Source organism: Lissotriton helveticus, chromosome 2_1 (assembly GCF_964261635.1).
Source record: "Lissotriton helveticus chromosome 2_1, aLisHel1.1, whole genome shotgun sequence".
Lineage (NCBI taxonomy): Eukaryota > Metazoa > Chordata > Amphibia > Caudata > Salamandridae > Lissotriton > Lissotriton helveticus.
The window spans coordinates 913731236-913750909 of NC_136059.1; the positions used below are offsets into that span (position 1 = coordinate 913731236).

Sequence of the window (19674 nt, forward strand, 5' to 3'; positions counted from 1 at the left end):
TTTTAGGAAAGCCCCGGGGGGGCAGTCGCAGGAGCTTTGGGGGGTCTTGGAGGCCCCCACCCATTTTAAAAAAAAGCCCCAGGGGTGGCGGTCCCCTTGGCTGCGGGGGTTCCCCTGGGCCCCCACACATATATTTTAGAAATACCCCCGGGACTTGGCCCACCCGGCGGCTAATTAATAAGGAAGGCGCAGGAGCCCGTGCTTAATTTTTTTCATTTTCGCGGCTAGATCCGTGCACCCAGCGTGCATCACAGCATTTAAAAAAAAAAATTTTTTTTTGGGCCCAGAAGGTCCTTGTGGCACCCTCTAGCAGGCCTAGGGGGCCAGGGGGTTTCAACCCTGCCCCCTATTCTTGTTTTCTGCCTTCATTTTACAGTTTTCTTGTGCCTTGCTTCTACCGAGGCGCAAGATGGCTGCCAACAGTACCTGGTTTAGAGTGATTACAGCCACTTAGAATGTAGCTTGTGATCGACAGGGTGCGCAGATCCTAATCTGCAGGATGCGTGGATCCTGCGCGCCTCTAGATATACAACATTTTTAAATGTTGAGTTTCTCAGCAACTACTGAACGGATTTACACCATTTAACAAAAAGGGCTCTTTCTGAACCTAGGGTTACTTTTTGCCAAATTTGGTGTAATTCCCTTCAGCAATTCCGACTGTAGCCGTGTCTAAAGTATCCTCAGGAAAATTGCATGGGGAAAACACGTTTTGGAACCCCCCTTTTTCTTTGGCCCCCGCTTGCCGAATCACCCCGAAACTTTCAAGAAAGTAGCAGACCGGAGCGGGCCATACGTTTTGAAAATGTTGCTAAGATTTGTCAATCGGCGCCAAAGTTATTGGCAATAGAATGTTGAGATTTTCCTATGATAACTAGGTCCTAAATATAACTACCTACTGGCGACCACCAGTAGGTAATATATCCACACAAAAAAGTGCCGTACTCCCAGATTTGAGTTCATCATGCACCTTTATTGGAAAAGATAGAGCGCTGGAGCGGGCTCTCCCTCCTGACGCATTTCAGCGCTGGTTTGCCTTGTTTGCACTCTAAGGTACAGCAATATAATAGGCATTGGGAACTATTACCCATAGCAGTGTTTTGAACTGTGACCTGACAACACTGCAGCCAGACATAATGCATTCCATATTGTCCCATGTCCTGAGTATGAAGACATGTTAGATGTCAATTGTACCCACCTGTGAACAAGGCAAACCAACGCCGAAACATAATCTCAGGGGTACCACAGGACTCCTCTCTTAGCCTTGACTTGTTCAACATATATATGGTATATATGGTCCTCCTTATTAAGCTGATTTCCTCTTTTGGCATCAAAACTACATCATATGTAGATCATACACAGCTTATCTTGGAACTGGACAAAGCATCCATAAACTCAGAGTTAAACTTCAAACATTGTCTAATTGAGGTAATTTGGTGTATGCAATCCAACCACCTTAAATGCAACACAAACAAAACAGAGGTCATGCTCCAACCTATGGCAGACCCAAGACCTACTGACCTTCAGAAGACTCCTCAAGACCTGGCTCTTTGATCACTAGCAACACCACCCCCAGCACCTTGAGACCCTCACGGGTATGTAGTGCGCTTTATAAATGTCATGATTGATTGATTGATAGGTAACTCTAACTCCTTCAACCCAATAACATGATGACCAGACTCTAGACCACCCCTGCAAAATACAATCACAGTAGTAAATAATTTAGGGGTGAAATGTTACGCTGCTCTATCCTTTAAGTAACTAACCACAAGGGCGACCCAAGAACAAGAACCAGGGATGACAAACAATATACTCCAAACAAAGGTTTTTGAGCAATATTATCAAAATTAACTAAAACAAGGGTAAAGTAAACCCACCAACAAGGTAAGAAAAGCCAACGAGTATCACAATGTCACAAAAAACCAATACATAAATACGTGATGAAGTGAATTTAATAAAGCAAAAACACAAGGGCGCTCAAACAATTACACTCACAGTTATTACATTCCAAAGACGTAAACATATGTAAAGTCAAAAAACAAAGAACAATGGCGGAGACTAATAAACAAATCACAATATACACAATGCACAATAGAAAAATAATAATGTGATCTCTGATTTTTGCCATGCACAAAGCGTCGACGGCGTTTCAACCCAACATTCCTTTGAGGGTCATCATCAGGACAAATTAACTTCAGGAGCGAATGCGACCACTTGAGAGACTTTCTTAACGGTCTTTTTAAGCGTAGAGAAATTCTTCCCCTATTGTATCAGTTAGATTCCAACAGGGAGACCTGGCAGTATCCGTGGGTGCCACAAATGGGCAAACATCCAAATAAGAGTTGATAAAAGAATTCAAGAGTTCCTTTAAATGGGGAACACGCTCATCAAGAATTTTATGGACACCTGCGTGACATCTGCCATCTGCAATTAAGTCAATGCGTAAGTCTGACTCATTACTTCAAATAGAGTGTGATAAATGTATTTGCCTTTGTGTGTACAAGATTGGTTTTGGTACCCTGATGTGGATGCCTTTGTATGTTTGCAACCTCGTTATCGGTTGGCATTACTATATTTTCAGACCTTGCTGATAGCTATCTTCCCTTGTCACCCCAAATGACTGTGCTTTACTTTTCCTCTTCCCCTCCCTGCACAGGCAACATGTTGCTGTGTATCTGATTCAGACCAGGAAACTCTATAATGTGATAGATAAGGCTTTTTTTGTATAGCATACTCGTTTGAGAAAGTTCAAGCAAGTCTGTTTGTGACCAACAAGGAGCAAGACCTCCACAAAAAAGTGTCTAAGTGAAGGGAAGAAACGGTAGGAGAAGGTAAGGCAATGGTATGGTAGATAGTGAACCCTATGTCACAGGACTGTGTTTAGTGCTGCCAACGCCGGGTGCGACAATCTTTTTTGGCGCTCCCCGGACCTCCTTCTCACAGATTCCCTCACTATCACACAACAACAGTGCCCCTCATATCTCCATAGCCCCTCTCTCACATACATTTAATTTGTTTTACAAAGCTAATCTTTCATTACACACACATTATACAGAGACAGTGAATCATACATGTGTAAATTAGTCTATAAGAAATGTTACACAAAACAATTAGGAATTACGTTATCTATACCAACAGGCAGCATATGTTAAGAGTGTTTGTCTGGAGAAGCACAAACTCAGTCCCAGAATTACTAAGGACTTGTGTTGCCCTTGCTTTACACAAGTCAATCCATGCCCTTAAATTAGATTTACTAAGGCTCGCAAAGTCACCTTCCGTGGCTCTGCATGGTTTAGTAAACCTACAGTAACACAAGGCAGTGCAAGTTGCTGCCTTGCATTACTGATTGCTGGGAAGGTGTACTGTGGATGTTGGTGCATTGCCAGATCTACTAAGAATAGTAAACCAGGGAAGTCAAAATGATATGCCATCCCAACAGAGGTGTAACGAGCAGAAATATGTTTATTTCTCCTCGTTATTTCATTTTTTCTACTACATGTTCTGAATTCTGCAGCACACATAAAAAGAGGCAAATACCCCTGAGGATTGTTTTTGTGCATGATGGTGTCCCTTCCTGTAACACAGGCACCCTTGCACAATGGCGCAAGGGTGCCTGTGTTGGCGCTAGGCAGCACTCAGTGCTCCAGCACAGAGAGAGAGCAGGATCGTCCCATGTCTTAATAAATATGGTACATTTCTTCTCTCTCCATTTGATGCAGTGCAGGAAGTTGTCTTGCTTCCAAATGTTAGTAAATCTGGGCTTCAGGATTTAAAAAGTACCACAGTGATTGGGGATGGCTTTACTAATACGAATGAATTTCTACTAAAAAAACGTTTTTAGCAACATTAGGATAATGGAAGACAGGAGAAAACATAACGTTCTAACTTATATCCTGCAGTTTCCATGTTTCTCTTTGATGACAGTTCAGAGCTCACTGTGCTATATTAGGATTGTAACATGAGCAGCAAGTAAGAAAAAGCTTTCTGTGACAAAAGCAGTAACTTACTGATCTATCCAAATAAAATACAGTTCTGTGATCTGCTTGGTACACATTCTTCGCGACACGCATATGAATCCTCTGCGCTGGACGGAATGCTGAACAAATCATACATTAAACCCCATTCAAGAGATTTGTGCTAATTCCATTGTTCTTTGGCTCACTATGCCACCCCAGTTTAGACCCAGCCATATGCAAATCAGTCTTGATCCTGTTCCTTATAGGAACAGTCCAGCCCGAACTGCCAAGCCAGGTCCTCCCTGGACAGGAACCAAGCTTTCTGGGACTGGTTGCGGGGTATTACCCCTCATCAGCCAGGCTAGCTTGAATCAAGTGGCACAGTGAGCAAGGGACCCACGTCTGGGCATACCCATCCCACTTAGGGTGAAAAGTGCTACGCAAACAAATGAGGGACGGAATGCTGAATAAATCATACATTCTACCCCAGGCAAGAGATCTAGGTTAAATCCATTCTTCTTATGCTCACCATGCCACCCCAGTTTAGACCCATCCATATGCAAATCAGTCTTGACCGTTTTACTTATGGGAATAGGCCAGCCTGAACTGCCAAGCCAGGTTCTACCTGGACCGAAAACAAGTATCCTGGGACCAGGATGCCTGTTTCTGGTCCAGGGAAGACCTGGCCTGGCAGTTCGGGCTGGACTATTCGGATGGGGAAAATGGTTGAGGCTGATTTGCATATGGCTGGGTCTAAACTGGAATGGCGTGGAGTAAAAAAAAAGATGGATTTAACCCAGATCTGTGACTGAGGATGAATGTTTGATTATTTCAGCATTCTGTCCATCGTCTGTTATTTTTGCACTATTGTATGATGAGTCAAAACTGCCACTAGACAAAACTCTGAAAGCAGTAGCATTAATCACCAGAGTGATTTTGACGTTTTCACTGTTGCTTTTAAATTGCTGGACATACAAAGAACTCTGCAGCAGGTGCTCTATAATTTATTTCTAAACACTGCGCCTCCCGAGCTCGGCGACAGGTGAGGCTGCACTGGTCGCACCTCCCTAAAGCTGGCCCTGCTGTGCATGCCTGACTGAAGAAGGGAGCTGGCCATGAAGTTTGCTGGCAGACACATGTCTGTTTAACTGTCATAGCAACGCTGAACTAGGAGCCACATACAGATGTGGGACATATTTTACCGCCAACCTCGTCATGTACTAACTTAACAAGCAAGCAAGGAAGTCACTTTCCATCTGCTTTCGAGCAGTTTACTGTCTTGCCCCATCCTACATATGAATAAATAAATGATGCTAGGCAGTACATTATACTGCGCAATTCTGAAGCATATTTGCTAACAGCAATAGGGGTTAGAGACAGCTCTAAAGAGAAACATAGGCCATTTTGTGATATTTCACCCAGGAGTGCTTTTCTCTACATCAACAAATCATGTATATGCCAATGCAAATATGCGCTGCTCCTCCGGGCTGGAGAGTCGCAGGATCCATCCTGCTGTCCAAGCAGCCCTGAAAGCCCGCCATTGTCCTACTGACCTACTCCTACCAGAGTCCTCCCTCGTCCCGAGTATTCTGCCCAGGCCTGAGCTGTAGCTGCTGCGGAACGGCGAGTAACAGGAATGGTCTAGTCCCTGGGCCTCTGTGGGCAGTATGAAGATGGGGATAGCCCAAAGAGAACCTCTTGCATCAGAAAACATCAAATATAGCAAACCTTTCAAATGATATACTCGTAAATGCTGTCTTTCACTGTTGCTCCGGTGTCAAGTCACTGCATTTTAGCAAGAACCATGTGTAAAATTATATGAGCTTTTTAATATCATTAATAGTGCCTTCCCTTGCTACAGAAAATACATATTGCTATCTGTGTAATTCAGATTGATTAACATAAACGACTCATACGCTAAACTGCAGTTTTTAATTTTCAGTGCAATATAACACAAGTCTTACTACCACATTGTAGTTTACACATACTCAACACCAGGCTTGCTCTACAAGTCAAAAGTAAAATTAACATGAAATGACAACAAAGATATATGCCATATGTTTCACTACAATTGTATCCTTCATTACAATTGAAATTTGGGTCACGCTTCTCTTCCGAGAACAAATCCCACCTAACCACACGGTAATCTTCGGTCTGGAAGTTCCCTAAAACAACATAGATGGGGTAAATTCGTACAGCAATAAAGGAATATACTTTGGGAACTAACCCCCAGATTAATCAAGAACACATTTTGCTAAACCTTAATAGAGAAAAATACCGAATCGCTATTAACGAATAGCAAAATGCTATGCATCAAGAAATCACTAAAAAAATAGCGATTTCTAATAATTCCTTAATTGCGACTCGCAAATTGCGAGTCGCAATTAAGGAATATCTCTCCATTCATTCCTATGGGCCTCTAATGGGAAGACAATCTCAATTTGCTAATCGCAATTAGCGATTCGCAAATTGAGATTGTGATTTCAAGAGTGCAGGGGTGTCCAAAGGACACCCTATTGCACCCCTGAAATGATGTGTGCACATATGTTGCGCACACACATGCCCTTATGGCATGTGTGTGCACAACATGAAACTTTGAAAAATGCACTTTAGTGCATTTGTCAAAGTTTTTACCAATTACCATGAAGTTGTACTTCATGGTAATTTGTGTGCCCTAATAGCGAATTCGCTATTTTTTTCACTTTCATGCATTGCATTTAAGGAATCTCAATTTGAGATTCCTTAAATGCAAAGAATCGCAATTTAGCGAATTCTTAATTAGCGATTTTTGCATTTGGGATGATGCATCCCAAATGCAAAAATACCGCTTGCAAAGGGCCAGATTCTGAGAATCTGGCCCTTTGCGAGCGGATTTTTGTTTTATGAATCTGGCTGTAAGAGGCTTATTTACAAGCCCCTTGCGCCGCCGTGCATCAATTTTCATATGGGGAAAAAATGACGTGCCGGCAGCTCACGTGGCTTCTACGTAAGCCCCTATGTGTGCCCGGAGATGGCACTTTCAAGTGGATGCTGTTGGGATTCAGTTCAAACAGGTTCACGGCTGCAGTGTAGAATGATAAGGACCTTACGGCTGCAGTGCGGAATGCCAAAATCAGGTACTTTTTTAATATCCTGAAAACTACTTATTGATGGCGGAAGAAGTTTTCACCAATAGATCTTAGCTATGATTGATACTACTACTCCTCAAAAATGTGGGATGCTAGAGTCAAATGACACACCTCACTGCACCATCAGGTTCTACTTCTCTAGATATCAGAGACTGAGAAAGTATTTTGTTTCAAGTAGATGATCCCCACTATTTACCCAACTGGAAGACAATTTAGGTCAAAACACATTGGCCCTCCTACAAAACTGTACGGTTGGCTACATTTACAAGTTGTAACTTACTCTGCCATTTTTGCACAAATTATGTGGCGCAAAAGTTGCTTTGGGAGGCTGTGTGACTTTTCACTCGTGATTTGTCAAACAACTCATATTGGATGTAGGTATCCCGGTTTCTAAGTGTGAGTCTTGTTTTCTATAAACGGCCAAAAATCTGCAATTTTTGTTTACAAATTACATTAGTAATACTTTGTAATGTGCTTAAAGGGTCAGATAAATGATGCGTGTTTGTGGGCAGGCTTTATTGCTAGCATACTTGTGTCCTGCGTTTGGTTTGGCACTGCTCCAACATCTCAAGGGCAGGATATATTATTCCAGTTACATGCATGGGAAAATACCCATGTAGGAAGAAGCAGTTAGCTGCTGCTGAGTGCTGACGACATGGAAGCAATATCGCTTTGTAAAAGGGTGCGGTTTACTCAAGAATGCACTAACTTTTCAGTGCTTTGCTATTACATGAGATACAACGTTTTCACGCAGGTCCATATTGGTCGCAAGGAGACGGGGAACCCCCTCCCCCCATCTATGCAGGACAGAAAATACGGTTTATTCCTTAATTACAATATATCTGCTTGTGTTTTTAGGGGTAGCCATTGCACAATTCAGCGAAAATAGCGATGGTTTATGGTGTAGACAACCGGTAGGGTCTGTAGACTAAATGCAGTGAGTCAGTCAGATAGCTAGTATTATCAAACAGAATTTAAATCATCTTAACACTTTACTAAGGTTAACTTGTTTAATTTCTAATGTTACTCCTAGATTCCTGTTTGAGAGTTGATATCTTTACTAAGCTCTCTTCCAATGACAAAAGGTGCTATCTCCAAATCTTTCCAGAGAGAAAAAAACAGGTCATCGAAAACTGAGACAGCAACTTGAGCTCCTGCATTATGCACGAGTCTTCATGAAGGTAGAAGGAACGTTAGGAGGCCTCATGCATGGGATACAATGTTTTGCGACTTAGAATGCACAAGCTATATTTTACATAGAGTAGGTGTTCTGTGAATCAGACTGCGTGGGATACGTTTTACATTGTGACGGGAGTTTTCTGAATTAGAATGCATGGGATACAGTTTACAAAATGAACGTGTTCTGTGAATTAGAATTCAAGTTACAGCGTGTAGATGTTCGAAGAATTCGAATGCATTCAATACATTTTACATAGAGTAAGTGTTCTGTGATTTCGAATATAGGGGATTCTATTTAGAAATGGAGTCTCCAGATGGCATAGGTATGCACCCTGTCCAAGCAGGAACCACCACTCTAGGGTAAGTGTAGTTCACTTGGTAAGACCAAGTAAGAACAAAATGTCAAAATCATCCAACATAAACAAGACATTAATTTTGCAAGATTTAATCAAAATACAGTGCTTAGAAATCAATAGCTCCCACTGTGGCTATCTGGTCATGCTTGACCAGGCCAAACCCAAAAGTTCAATCCACCCAGGATGGAGCGCGGGCTGGTTACAGGAGTCACGCTGACCCACTGACAGTACCTTGGTTGTGTTGGAAATCATGGATGATGTGGTACGCGGTGGAGCTGAGGCATCAGTGCAGGTGATGCATCAGCTCCTGGAGGCAGTTGCGGCTTGTGCAGGTAAACGCCATGGGGAGAGGGTGGGGCAGTGGTGGTTGACAAAAAACGGAATAGGGAAAATAAAAAAATAAAATAAATAAAACCACTTTTCTTGAGCTCGCCACATCCCCAACTCGATGATGGGGAGAGCTCAAGGTGAGTAGTTTTATTTATATATCCGTTTTTCCTATTCTGTCATTTGTCAATTCCACCCCCCACCCCCGCCCTACCACCCCACCATGCTTACCTGTATGAACCGGGACTGCCTGGAGGAGGTGCAAGGTCACTGAGGCTTTGGCGCTAGGGGAAAATGCAATGCACAAAGGAGGTGATGTGTTGGTTGCTGGTGCGAGGCCTCGGTTCCTGAAGGCCCTGTGGTGTCAAGGATGCATCTATGTCAAGTGCATGGTGCATTGGTTCCACTGCATTGATGTTGAACCACTGGTCTGAAGGCGATGCGTCGATTGGAAGCCACGCAGAGATGGGACTGCGTCGGGACGGTGCACCACGGATGCCAGTGAAGTGACGTCTGAGACTCGTGCAGTGGCTGTTCTTTGGAGGCGCTGCGTTGTAAGACGAGGCCGATGTGTCACACACTCCGCAAGCGGGGACCACAGCTTTGATGTAGGCAGAAGAAATGCGTCGATTTCACAGGGCTGCACCAGCTCCGAAATGACGCTATGGAGCTGATGCGTCGGTTTCCTGGTTGCAGTACTGATACTCACTTCCAAGGGCCCTGACCTGGATCTGGCACCATTTGGCAGAGCAGGACTCACAGCAGAGGAGCCCAGATGCCGGCAACAAGTTGCAGGTGAAGTCTTTGTTGTCCCTGAGACTTCAGTAACAGGAGGCAAGCCCAAACAAGCCCTTAGAGAACCTTTAGATGCAGGATGTAGAAAGTAAAGTCCAGTCCTCTCACTCCGAGGCAAGAAGCAGCAGGCCAACACAACACAGCACAGCAAGCAGCAAAGTGGTAGTTCCTCCTGGTAACACAACAGCTCTTCTTCCTGGCAGATTGTCCTAAGTCCAGAAGTGTTCTGAGTACATGGTGTCAAAGTTCCAGTACTGATACCCCTTTTTAGCCTTTGAAGTAGGGAGACTATAAAGAAAGGTCTTTGTAGTGAATAAGACCATGCCCTTCCTGGCTCCACATACATCACAGGGGGTATGCAGCTCTTTGTGTGGGGACAGGTACAGAGAGATTCCGGTGCAAGTGTCATCCCCTCCCACCTCTATTGCTCAGGAAGTATTATCAGTCTGGTGATGATTCATCAGCATATGAAGGACACACCTCAGCTCCCTTTGTGTGACTGTCTAGAGGGAATGAACAAAGATCAGCTGTCTCCTGGACCCAGACATGTATTCTAGGGATAGGCAGAGGCACAGAATTGGTGAAGTAAGAAAGTGCTAAGTATTTATAAGTGACATTTTCATAACTGCAATTTAAAAATCAACTTCACTAAAAGATGTGCTTTTAAATTGTGAGTCCAAAGACACAAAACTTCAATTTTCTATCTGTTCTCAATTGAAAGTTAGCCGTGTAAAGTTTTATAAAGGCAAAGGCAGCTCCAACGCTAACCTATAGAAGAGATAGACCCTACTGTACTGAAAAACTAATGACGCAGGCCATGTAACACTCAACAGCACATGTCCTACCTTTTGAATACATTGCAAAAACTAGGGCCTACCTTAGGGGTGCCTTATATGTATATAAAAGGGAAGGTTTGGGCCTGGCAAGTAGGTGAATTTGCCAGGTTGACATAGCAGTTTAAAACTGCAGAAACAGGCTGAAGACAGAGCAAACCACACCAAAAGATGCCAGGTCTAACAGATACATTTTACAAAGTGTAGAATAGATGTTCCATGAATTAGAAAGTATAGGGTACATTTTACAAAGTGTAAGAGTTCTGTGAATTAGAATGCATGGGATAAATTTTACATAAAGTAGGTGCTCTGTGAATTAGAATACATAGGATACATTGGAGCTAGTGAGGGAAGTTCTGTGAATATGCATGAGATGCAGTTTACAAAGTGTATGTTATCTGTAAATTAGAATGCATGGGATCCCTTTTACAAAATGTAGGTGTTCTGTGAACTAGAATGCATGCAATTTATTTTACATAGAGTAGGAGTTCTGTAAATTAGAATACCTGGGATACATTTTTCAAATTGTAGATGTTCTGTTTATTAAACTACATAGGATACATTTTTCAAAATGTATATGTCCGTGAACTAAATGCATGCAATTCATTTTTATAAAATGTATGTGTTCTCTGAATTAGAATTCATGGGATACAGTTTATAAAGTGTATGCGCTAATTGAATTAGAATGCATGGGATATGTTTTACATAGTGGGGGGAGTTCTCTGAATAAGAGTGCATGAGATACAGTTTACAAAGTGTATGTGTTCTATGAATTAAAATGCATGGGATCCACTTCAATCAATCAATCAATCAATCAATCAGGGGTTTTGAAGTGCACTACTCACGTGTGAGGGTCTCAAGGCGCTGGGGTGGGTGGTGGGTGGGGGTGCGCACAGCTCCATCTTGCGGTCCTTTCTGAACCGGTGTAGCATAGGGCTTCGATGAATGTTAAGGGGAAGTTCATTCCAGGTCATAGCTGCAAGGTAGGAGAAGGATCTGCCCCCAGCTCTGGCCCTGTGGATCCAGAGGACTGTGGCAAGGGCTAGGTTGGCAGAGCGGAGGTTTCTCTTGAGGGCGTGGAAGGAGATTCACTCGTTGAGATATTGGGATACCCAGTTATGGAGGGCTTTGTAGGCATGTGTGAGCAGTTTGAAGGTTATTCTTCTTTTGACGGGGAGCCAGTGGAGTTTGCAGGGTGTTGGGTGATGTGGTCATGTCGTGGGATGTTGAAGATTAGTCTGACTGCGGCGTTCTGGTTGATCTGGAGTTTGTGGAAGAGATTTTGTTGATTCCAGCATAGAGGACATTTCTGTAGTCCAGTCTGCTGGTGACGAGTGCGTGGGTGACGGTCTTCCTGGAGTTGAGAGGATCCATTAGAAGGTCTTGCAAAATATACGGAGGTAGCAAGTGAAGGACACGGTGTTGATCTGGTGATTCCTGGTGAGGGAAGAGTTGAGTATGATGCAGAAGTTGAGGGTGTGGTCCATATGGTTGGGTGGGTTTCTGTGGGTGGGGGGGGCCACTAGGTATGTCCCATGTGAAGGGGTGGAGCCGTGGATGAGGACTTCTGTTTCATCAGAGTTGAGCTTCAGGGAGCTGCTGCTCATCCAGGTTGCGATGTCTTTCATCCCATCTCGGAAGCTGTGCATGGGGATGTTGGGTTCCTTAGTGAGGGAGAGGATGAGCTAGGTGCCATTGGCGTAAGATACTATGTTGAAACTATTTTTCCTGACAATGGATGTAAGAGGGTCCATGGAGATGTTGAAGAACGTGGGGCTGAGGGAAGATCCTTTGGGTACTCTACATATGATCTCTGCGGGTTTAGAGAGGAAGGGCGGTAGTCTTACTCTTTGTGTTCTGTGTGAGAGAAAGGATCAAATCCAGTCTAAGGCTGTTTCCTGGATGCTGGCATTGTGTAGTCTGTCGGCTAGTGTGCGGTGGGAGATGGTGTTGAAGGCTGCTGAAATGTCCAGGAGTATAAGGGCTGCTGTGTGGCCATGATCGAGGAGGGCGCGGATGTCATCGATGGCGGTTATGAGGGCGGTTTCGGTGCTGTGGTTGCTGCAGAATCTGGATCCTGAGGTGTCTAGGATGCTGTTGGTTTCAGTGCTAGCTGGGTGTTGATGGATTTCTTGTTGACTTTGGCAGCAAAAGGAATAAGTGAGATGGGCCTGAAGTTCTTGAGATCTGTCGGGTCTGTGGAGGGCATTTTGAAGAAGGGTTTGACTTTGGCATATTTCCAGTTGTCGGGGAATTTGGCAGTCTCGAGGTAGCAGCTGAGTGTTTGGCGTAGTTCGGGTGTGATGGCGGTGGTGGCCCTGTGGAAGATGTACGGTGGGTAAGGATCAGTAGATGCTCCGGAGTGGATGCTTTACATGGTCTTTGTGGTGTCTTCCGTGTTGAGAGGGGTCCAGGTGAGGAGGGTCTGTTGGATGGCGTCGCTGGGGGTAGGGTGTAGGGGGGTGCCGTGGGCTTGGTCATCGAAGTTGTCGTAGAGTGTCTTGATATTGCGGTGGAAAAAGGAGTTTGTTGCAGAGGTCTTGGGAGGGCGGAATGCCTGTAGTTTCGCTGTTGGGTCTTGTGAATTCTTGTATGATGGTGAAGAGTTCCTTGGAGTTGTAGGAGTTGGAGAGGCTTCTGCTGTGGATGAAGTTTCTATTTGTTGATTTGATGAGTTGGTGGAGAGCCGCGGTGGTGGCCTTATAGGCGGAGCGTGCTTCCGGGGCTTTGCTGTTTCTATACGTTTGCTCCAGTCATCAGCAAGAGCGCTAGTATTCTAGGAGCTCCGTGGTGAACCAGGAGGCTTTCGTGTTGTGTCGTCTGATGGTATTCTTGAGTGGGGCGAGAGTGTTGGCGCAGTTGGCGATCCAGTGGTGGAGGTTACTTGCTGCTCTGCTGGCGTCTGTCGTAGTGGGGGGAGAAGTGCAGCTGAGGGCGGATGTGAGGTGTGCTTCAGAGACTTTGTTCCAGGTTCTGCAGGGGAGGCATGTGCTGTGGCTTTCGAGAAGAAGAAATGGATTCTGTGGTTGTCTGTCCAGAGCGGTTGCATGGTGTGGCTGAAGTGAATGCTGTTTACGCTGGTGAAGATGGGGTTGAGTATGTGTCCTGTCATGTGTGTGGGGGTGGAGATAAGTTGCTTCAGTTCTATGTTGGTGAAGTTCTCCAGGAGGGCGGTAGTATTGGGATCGCTGATGTTGTCTAGGTGGAAGTTCAGGTCTCCAAGCAGTATGTAGTCCGTGGAGGCGAGAGCTTTGGGAGCAATGTATTCTGCGATGGTGAAAGGAGAGTGGGGTCCGCGAAGTCTGTAGGCAAGAGTTCCATGAAGCGTCGTTCTAGGGTGGGGCTGGATCTGGAAGTGGATGTGTTCCATGGGGGGCGAGGCGTCGTCCCAGTTAGTGGTAGTTAGGAGGAGGGAGCTCTTGTGGACGATGGTGAGGCCTCCTCCTGGATGGTTGGGGCAGACTTTCCTCAGGATCTTGTATCCGTCTGGGAGGGTGGTTGTGATGTCTGAAGCAGAGCTGGCCTTGGTCCAGGTCTCTGTGAGGAAGGCGACGTCTGGTGTGTGAGTGTTGAGGAGATCCCAGATTTCTACGGTGTGTCTGTACAGGGAGCATACATTGAGGAGGATGCAGCTAAGCGGCTTGAGCGTGGTGGTGCAGGGTGGTTTGGGAATAGCTGTTTGGGTCGAGAGGTGGGTGAAGGTGTGGCGGCAGTGTTGGCAGGAGATTGGGCCGTGGGTGTTGCTCGGCATCGAGAGCTGGCAGTTGTTGCTGCATCCAGGATTGAGTGCGTGGAGAGTGCTGGGGTCATAGTGGTGAAAGCTCAGGGGACCAGGGTCCCAGGCGCTATTCGGGTCATGGACGAGCACAGATGGGCTTGCCTTTGGTGCGCCAGCATCGGGGCCACATAGTGGCCACCATTAAGTAGGGGTCAGGTGAACAGCTGGGAGGCAGGAGTGGGAACACACTGGGGGAGGGGCCACAGTGGCAGCAGCGGTGGGAAAAAAGGCAAAAAATGGCAAGAAAACAGAAGGAGACAAAAAAAAAGACAGAAAAGGCTGACACCCATGGAGCGACCCGACAGAAGAGCAGGCTCTTCCACTGGACCACCAGGGATGAGGCACAGGCAGAAGGCTGCAGGTGGAGGAGAGCCTTGAATACCTAACTGGGTCACCAGAATGTGCTGGAGGCAGTGCCTTAACGACGGAGCAGCGCAGGGGGAGAGCAGTTATCCTGGCCAGGATGTCAGAGGTCTTGCTCTCCTTGGCACGCCGCGGACGCCATTAAGCCGGGGTCAGGGGAGCGTGAGCAGCTGGAAGGCGTGAGTGGGAACACACTGTGGAGGAGGGGCCACGGGTAAAAGGCAAGAAAACAGAGGCAAACAGAGAAAAAGGCAACAAAGGTGAAAACTGGCACAAGAAAAAAGGCAAAAACAGAAAGAGACAGAAAAGGCTGACACCCACAGAGCGTACCAGCAGAAGAGCAGGCTCTTCCACTGGACCACCAGGGAGGAGGCGAAGGCAGGAGCCTGCAGGTGGAAGAGGGCCTCGAACACCTACCTGGGTCACCAGTAGACGCTGGGGGCAGTGCTTTAGCGATGGAGCTGCGCGAGCGGAGAACAGCTACCCTGACTAGTAGGTCAGAAGTGTTGATCTCCTTCACACGCAGTGGACGCCATTAAGTAGGGGTCGGGGAGTATAAGCAGCTGGGAGACGTGAGTGGGAACACGCTGGGAGAGGGGCCACAGGGGCAGCAGTGGTGGGATAAAAGGCAATATAAAGCCAAGAAAACAGAGGCAAACAGAGAAAAAAGCAACAAAGAGGAAAAAAGGCACAAGAAAAAGGGCAAAAACAGAAAGAGACAGGAAAGAAGGCAAAAATAGAAAGAGACAGAAAAAAAGACAGAAAAGGGTGACGCCCACAGAGCGGACCAGCTGAAGATCAGGCTCTTCCACTGGACCACCAGTGATGAGGCACAGGCAGGAGGCTGCAGGTGGAGGAGGGCCTCGAATACCTACCTGGGTCAACAGAAGGCGCTGGAGGCAGTGCCTTAACAATGGAGCAATGCAAGGGGAGAGCAGTTATCCTGACTAGGAGGTCAGAGGTTTTGCTCTCCTTGGCAGGCAGCGGACGCCATTAAACAGGGGTCGGGGGAGCGTGAGCAGCTGGGAGGCATGAGCGGGAACACGCTGGGGGGAGGGGCCACAGGGGCAGCAGGGGAGGGAAAAAAGGCAAAAAAGCAGAGGCAAACAGAGAAAAAGGCAACAAAGGGGAAAACTGGCACAAGAAAAAAGGCAAAAACAGAAAGGGACAGAAAAGGCTGACACCCATAGGGCATACCAGCAGAAGAGCAGGCTCTTCCACTGGACAACCAGGGAGGAGGCAAAGGCAGGAGCCTGCAGCTGGAGGAGGGCCTTGAACACCTACCTGGGTCACCAGAAGGTGCTGGGGGCAGTGTCTTATCGATGGAGCTGTGTGAGGGGAGAGAAGTTACCCTGACCAGGAGTATAGGTGTTCTGTGAACTAGAATGCATGCAATACATTTTACATGGATGTATGATGTTTCAACGCATGCTTTTACCACGCATGCCTTTACAACGCAGGTATTACAACGCAAGTCTTTACAACGACTTGCGTTGGGGGGCGCTGGATAGTGGAATAGTTTAATTTTCTATTCCAACTCCAGTCCCCGTGGATAGTAGGAAAGGTGTTGGATAGAAAAATAAACTATTCCCTATCCAACAGCGCCCTCCAGCGAAAGTCGTTGTAACAACCTTCGTTGTAATTCCTGAGTTGTAATGGTAGTGCGTGGTAAAAGTTTTGTTGTGAACGAGGTTCCCCATTTTACATAGAGTAGGTGTTCCGTGAATAAGGAATGTATAGGATACATTTTACGAATTGTATATGTACTGTGTATTAGAATCCAAAACGAATAATTAATGGACAGGATGTTGAACAATGTCAAAATGTTACCCCCAATACAGAGATCTGGGCCTAAATCCATATTTTCTTTGCTCACCATGCCATTCCAGTTTAGACCCAGTTATATGCAACTCAGTCTTGACCCTTCTCCCCATGGGAACAGTCCATCCCGAACTGCCAGCACAGGTCCTCCCTAAACCAGAAACAAGCATCCTGGGACTGAATTTGGGGTATGGCCTCTCAGTCAGGATAGCTTGACTCCAGTTGCATGGTGAGCACAGGACCCGCATCTGGGCATACCTTTCCCCATTATGGGACAAATGAATAAAAGAACAATAGATGGACGGAATGCTGTGTATTAGAATCCTGGGATACATTTTACAAAGAGTAGGTGTTCTGTGAATTAGAATGATTGGAATACATTTTAAATAGAGTAGGTATTCCGTGAATTAGAACATACGGGATACATTTTATGAAGTGTACATATTGTGTGAATTAGAATGCATTGGATATATTGTACATAGAGTAGGTGTTCTGTGAATTAGAATGTATGGTACCCATTTTACAATGCATAGTTATTCTTTAAACTAGAATGCATGGGGTACAGTTACAAAGTGTACATGTTCTGTGAATTAGAATGCATGGGAAACATTTTACAAAGTGTAGGTGGTCTGTCAATTAGACGGCATGGAATATAGTTTACATAGTGTAGATGCCCTGTGAATTAGAACTCATGAGATATACTTACAAAGGGTAAGTCTTTTATTAATTAGAATGCATTGGATACATTTCATATAGTGTAAACGTTCTGTGAATTTGAATGTTTGGGATGCAGTTTGCATAGTGTGGGTTTCCTGCGAATTAGAATATATTGGTGTTTTAGCTATGAACTGCTCATTGAACTCAATAGTTGTATTGAATACATGCATTTTGCAGAAGAACTCTGCATAAGGTGCTGAACCTAGCTAGCATTAGTCTATGAAAAATCGTATAATATCTCGAATATGATGGCTCCTCGAACTTTCAAACAACCATGTCTATACTTAGCTAGCTCCTTGCTACACTGTCACACACTCCGACTGCTGCATGTTGAAATATGTTTCAGGGCATTATTATGAGGTCTCTGGAAATGGGACAGGTAATTTTGGCCCCTATAGCCCTAGAGTTACTGTAATGAAGAAGTGGGTAATAGCCAGAGACTTGAATGTACTGCATCCAAGTGGCCTGGTTAGTCCTCATTTGCAGCCAGATGTTCTCCCATAGATTTAGGCCAGAGACCAGAGGGGAAATTGTAGGGAGCTGTGGTGTACCTGCAAATAGTAACAGGATGAGTTGTATCTGACTAGGAATACCAGCATCCTCACCCTAGGCATTGGTGTGCATAAACAACTGTAAATTAATTGAAGTGAGGGATTAACGCTTTAAATTCAAACTCTGACACAGTTTTTTTCTGCTGACCTACCCTCGTTCTCACTCTTTTCTCTCTCCTTTCGCTTCTTTTCTTTTATCTAAACCTAACATGGCTTGGACTACGACTTCACTGTCCTCGTTTTGCAACTGGGATAGTTAATTCCATAAAGATTTGCCTTATTATATCATCACATGTAATAATAACATTATTTATTTTATACTGTTTAATTTCTTTTTCATTCTATTGTGGTGTGATTTGGCTTAGATACAAACATATTTTATTTTCCAATATGTAGCATGGTTTGGTAAAATAGATTCTTTTATTTCCTTCTTAGAGTTAGCTGTGCAATGTTTTTAAGCTGCAGTGCTGCCAAAATGCTTTAGCAACATTGCATAATCTGTTGCTTTATGTGTGTAGGTTGATCCTTTGGGAAATATTTACTAAAGCAGTATTTCCACTAAATCATTATTTGAAACGGGGGACCCCCACTTAATCATAATTGGAATCCGGGAACTCCCTAATGAATCATTACTGGAAGCCAGGAACCCAAGCCGGAGTGTTTTTGGTGATTTGAACTGCAAAACAATACAGAAAAATAGAGAAACAAACATTCATCAAATAAATATACAATTGATGAAATATATTTTTGATTCACAAACACATTTTTTAGATCTAAATTTTGATTTCGATGGAAGGTTGGAGCTTTTCTAAATTAATTTAGGGACACTCATCATCCATACTTCAGTCTATCTGATGCACTTGTATTCCTAAACATTTAAAGAACGGTTTAAATTTTCAATTTTACACTTCTTAATTTATATAAACTTTATTAATCTGTTAATATTGTTTAATTTTCTAAGCCGGTGTGGACCTGCTGAGGAGGCTTTGCAGACCCACATGGGCCCTCAGACCAAGGGTTAAGAACCCTTGTAATAAAGCATTTTTCTGCAGACAGAGAATGGGTAAACCCGTTTGATACATCTTGTCCTTTGTGTGTTAACATAAACTATATTTTCAAAGGGACTAGAACAATCAACTTTCACAAACCCTGCTAGGGTCACATCCCCTTAAACTGTTGCATAATTAAAAGCAATTGCTGGTTGCGCTTTTCAGTGTTCTGCTGTTCCTCTCTGAGCTTTTCTTGATCACGTAAAATCTCCTCCTAGAAAGAACCAAAAGGGAGATCCGTATCAAATACATCAGTCCTTTCAAGTTAGATCCTCCTCATACATTCATAACCAGGATTATTGTAGTGCATTAGCCTTCAAAAAATCTTACTTTTCATATTTAATTTAAACTGAATGTTTGTTATATATAGTTTAAATCTTCTATGCAGAATAAGTTACAGTCTAACATATCCTACAATACCTATCATATTTGAAAAACCATAGGTACTGATCAGAGAATGTTTTATCTAATTGTGTATGTATATATAACCTGTGTAAAACCATTCATTATGAATTATTTGATAAAAATCCAGAAATCTTCTGTATGGGAAAATTCGGATACTGTCAAATTAAACTGCATATTAAAAAAGTGCAATTATAGTGAAAATATCCCAGCATTTCTACAAGCAAATATTCTAAAATTGTGGCATTTTATGACATGGTCTAATGTTTCATGTATTAAAATCACCCGCAAAATCCCTGCATACATGTGAACACCTTGGGATCTTGTATTTAAGCCCTGTCAAGACTGTAGAAACATTGTCACTTGGTAGAATTGTCATAGAGACTGAACCACCCACTTGAGTACCAAAGGGTACTCTGGCA

At 44.4% G+C, this 19674-nt stretch overlaps 1 protein-coding gene across 1 annotated transcript in view; it reads right to left on the reverse strand.

Annotated features, from left to right (window-relative positions):
* Positions 1-17248: 17248 nt before the first annotated feature.
* The window catches only part of LOC144819544 (uncharacterized), a 745296-nt gene continuing 742870 nt past the window's right edge, over positions 17249-19674 (reverse strand). Inside the window, exon 19 of the mRNA XM_078677385.1 lies at positions 17249-19064. Within this exon, the coding sequence (XP_078533511.1) occupies positions 18960-19064 (105 nt within the window). The 3' untranslated portion in view covers positions 17249-18959. The remainder of the gene's footprint in view (positions 19065-19674) is intronic.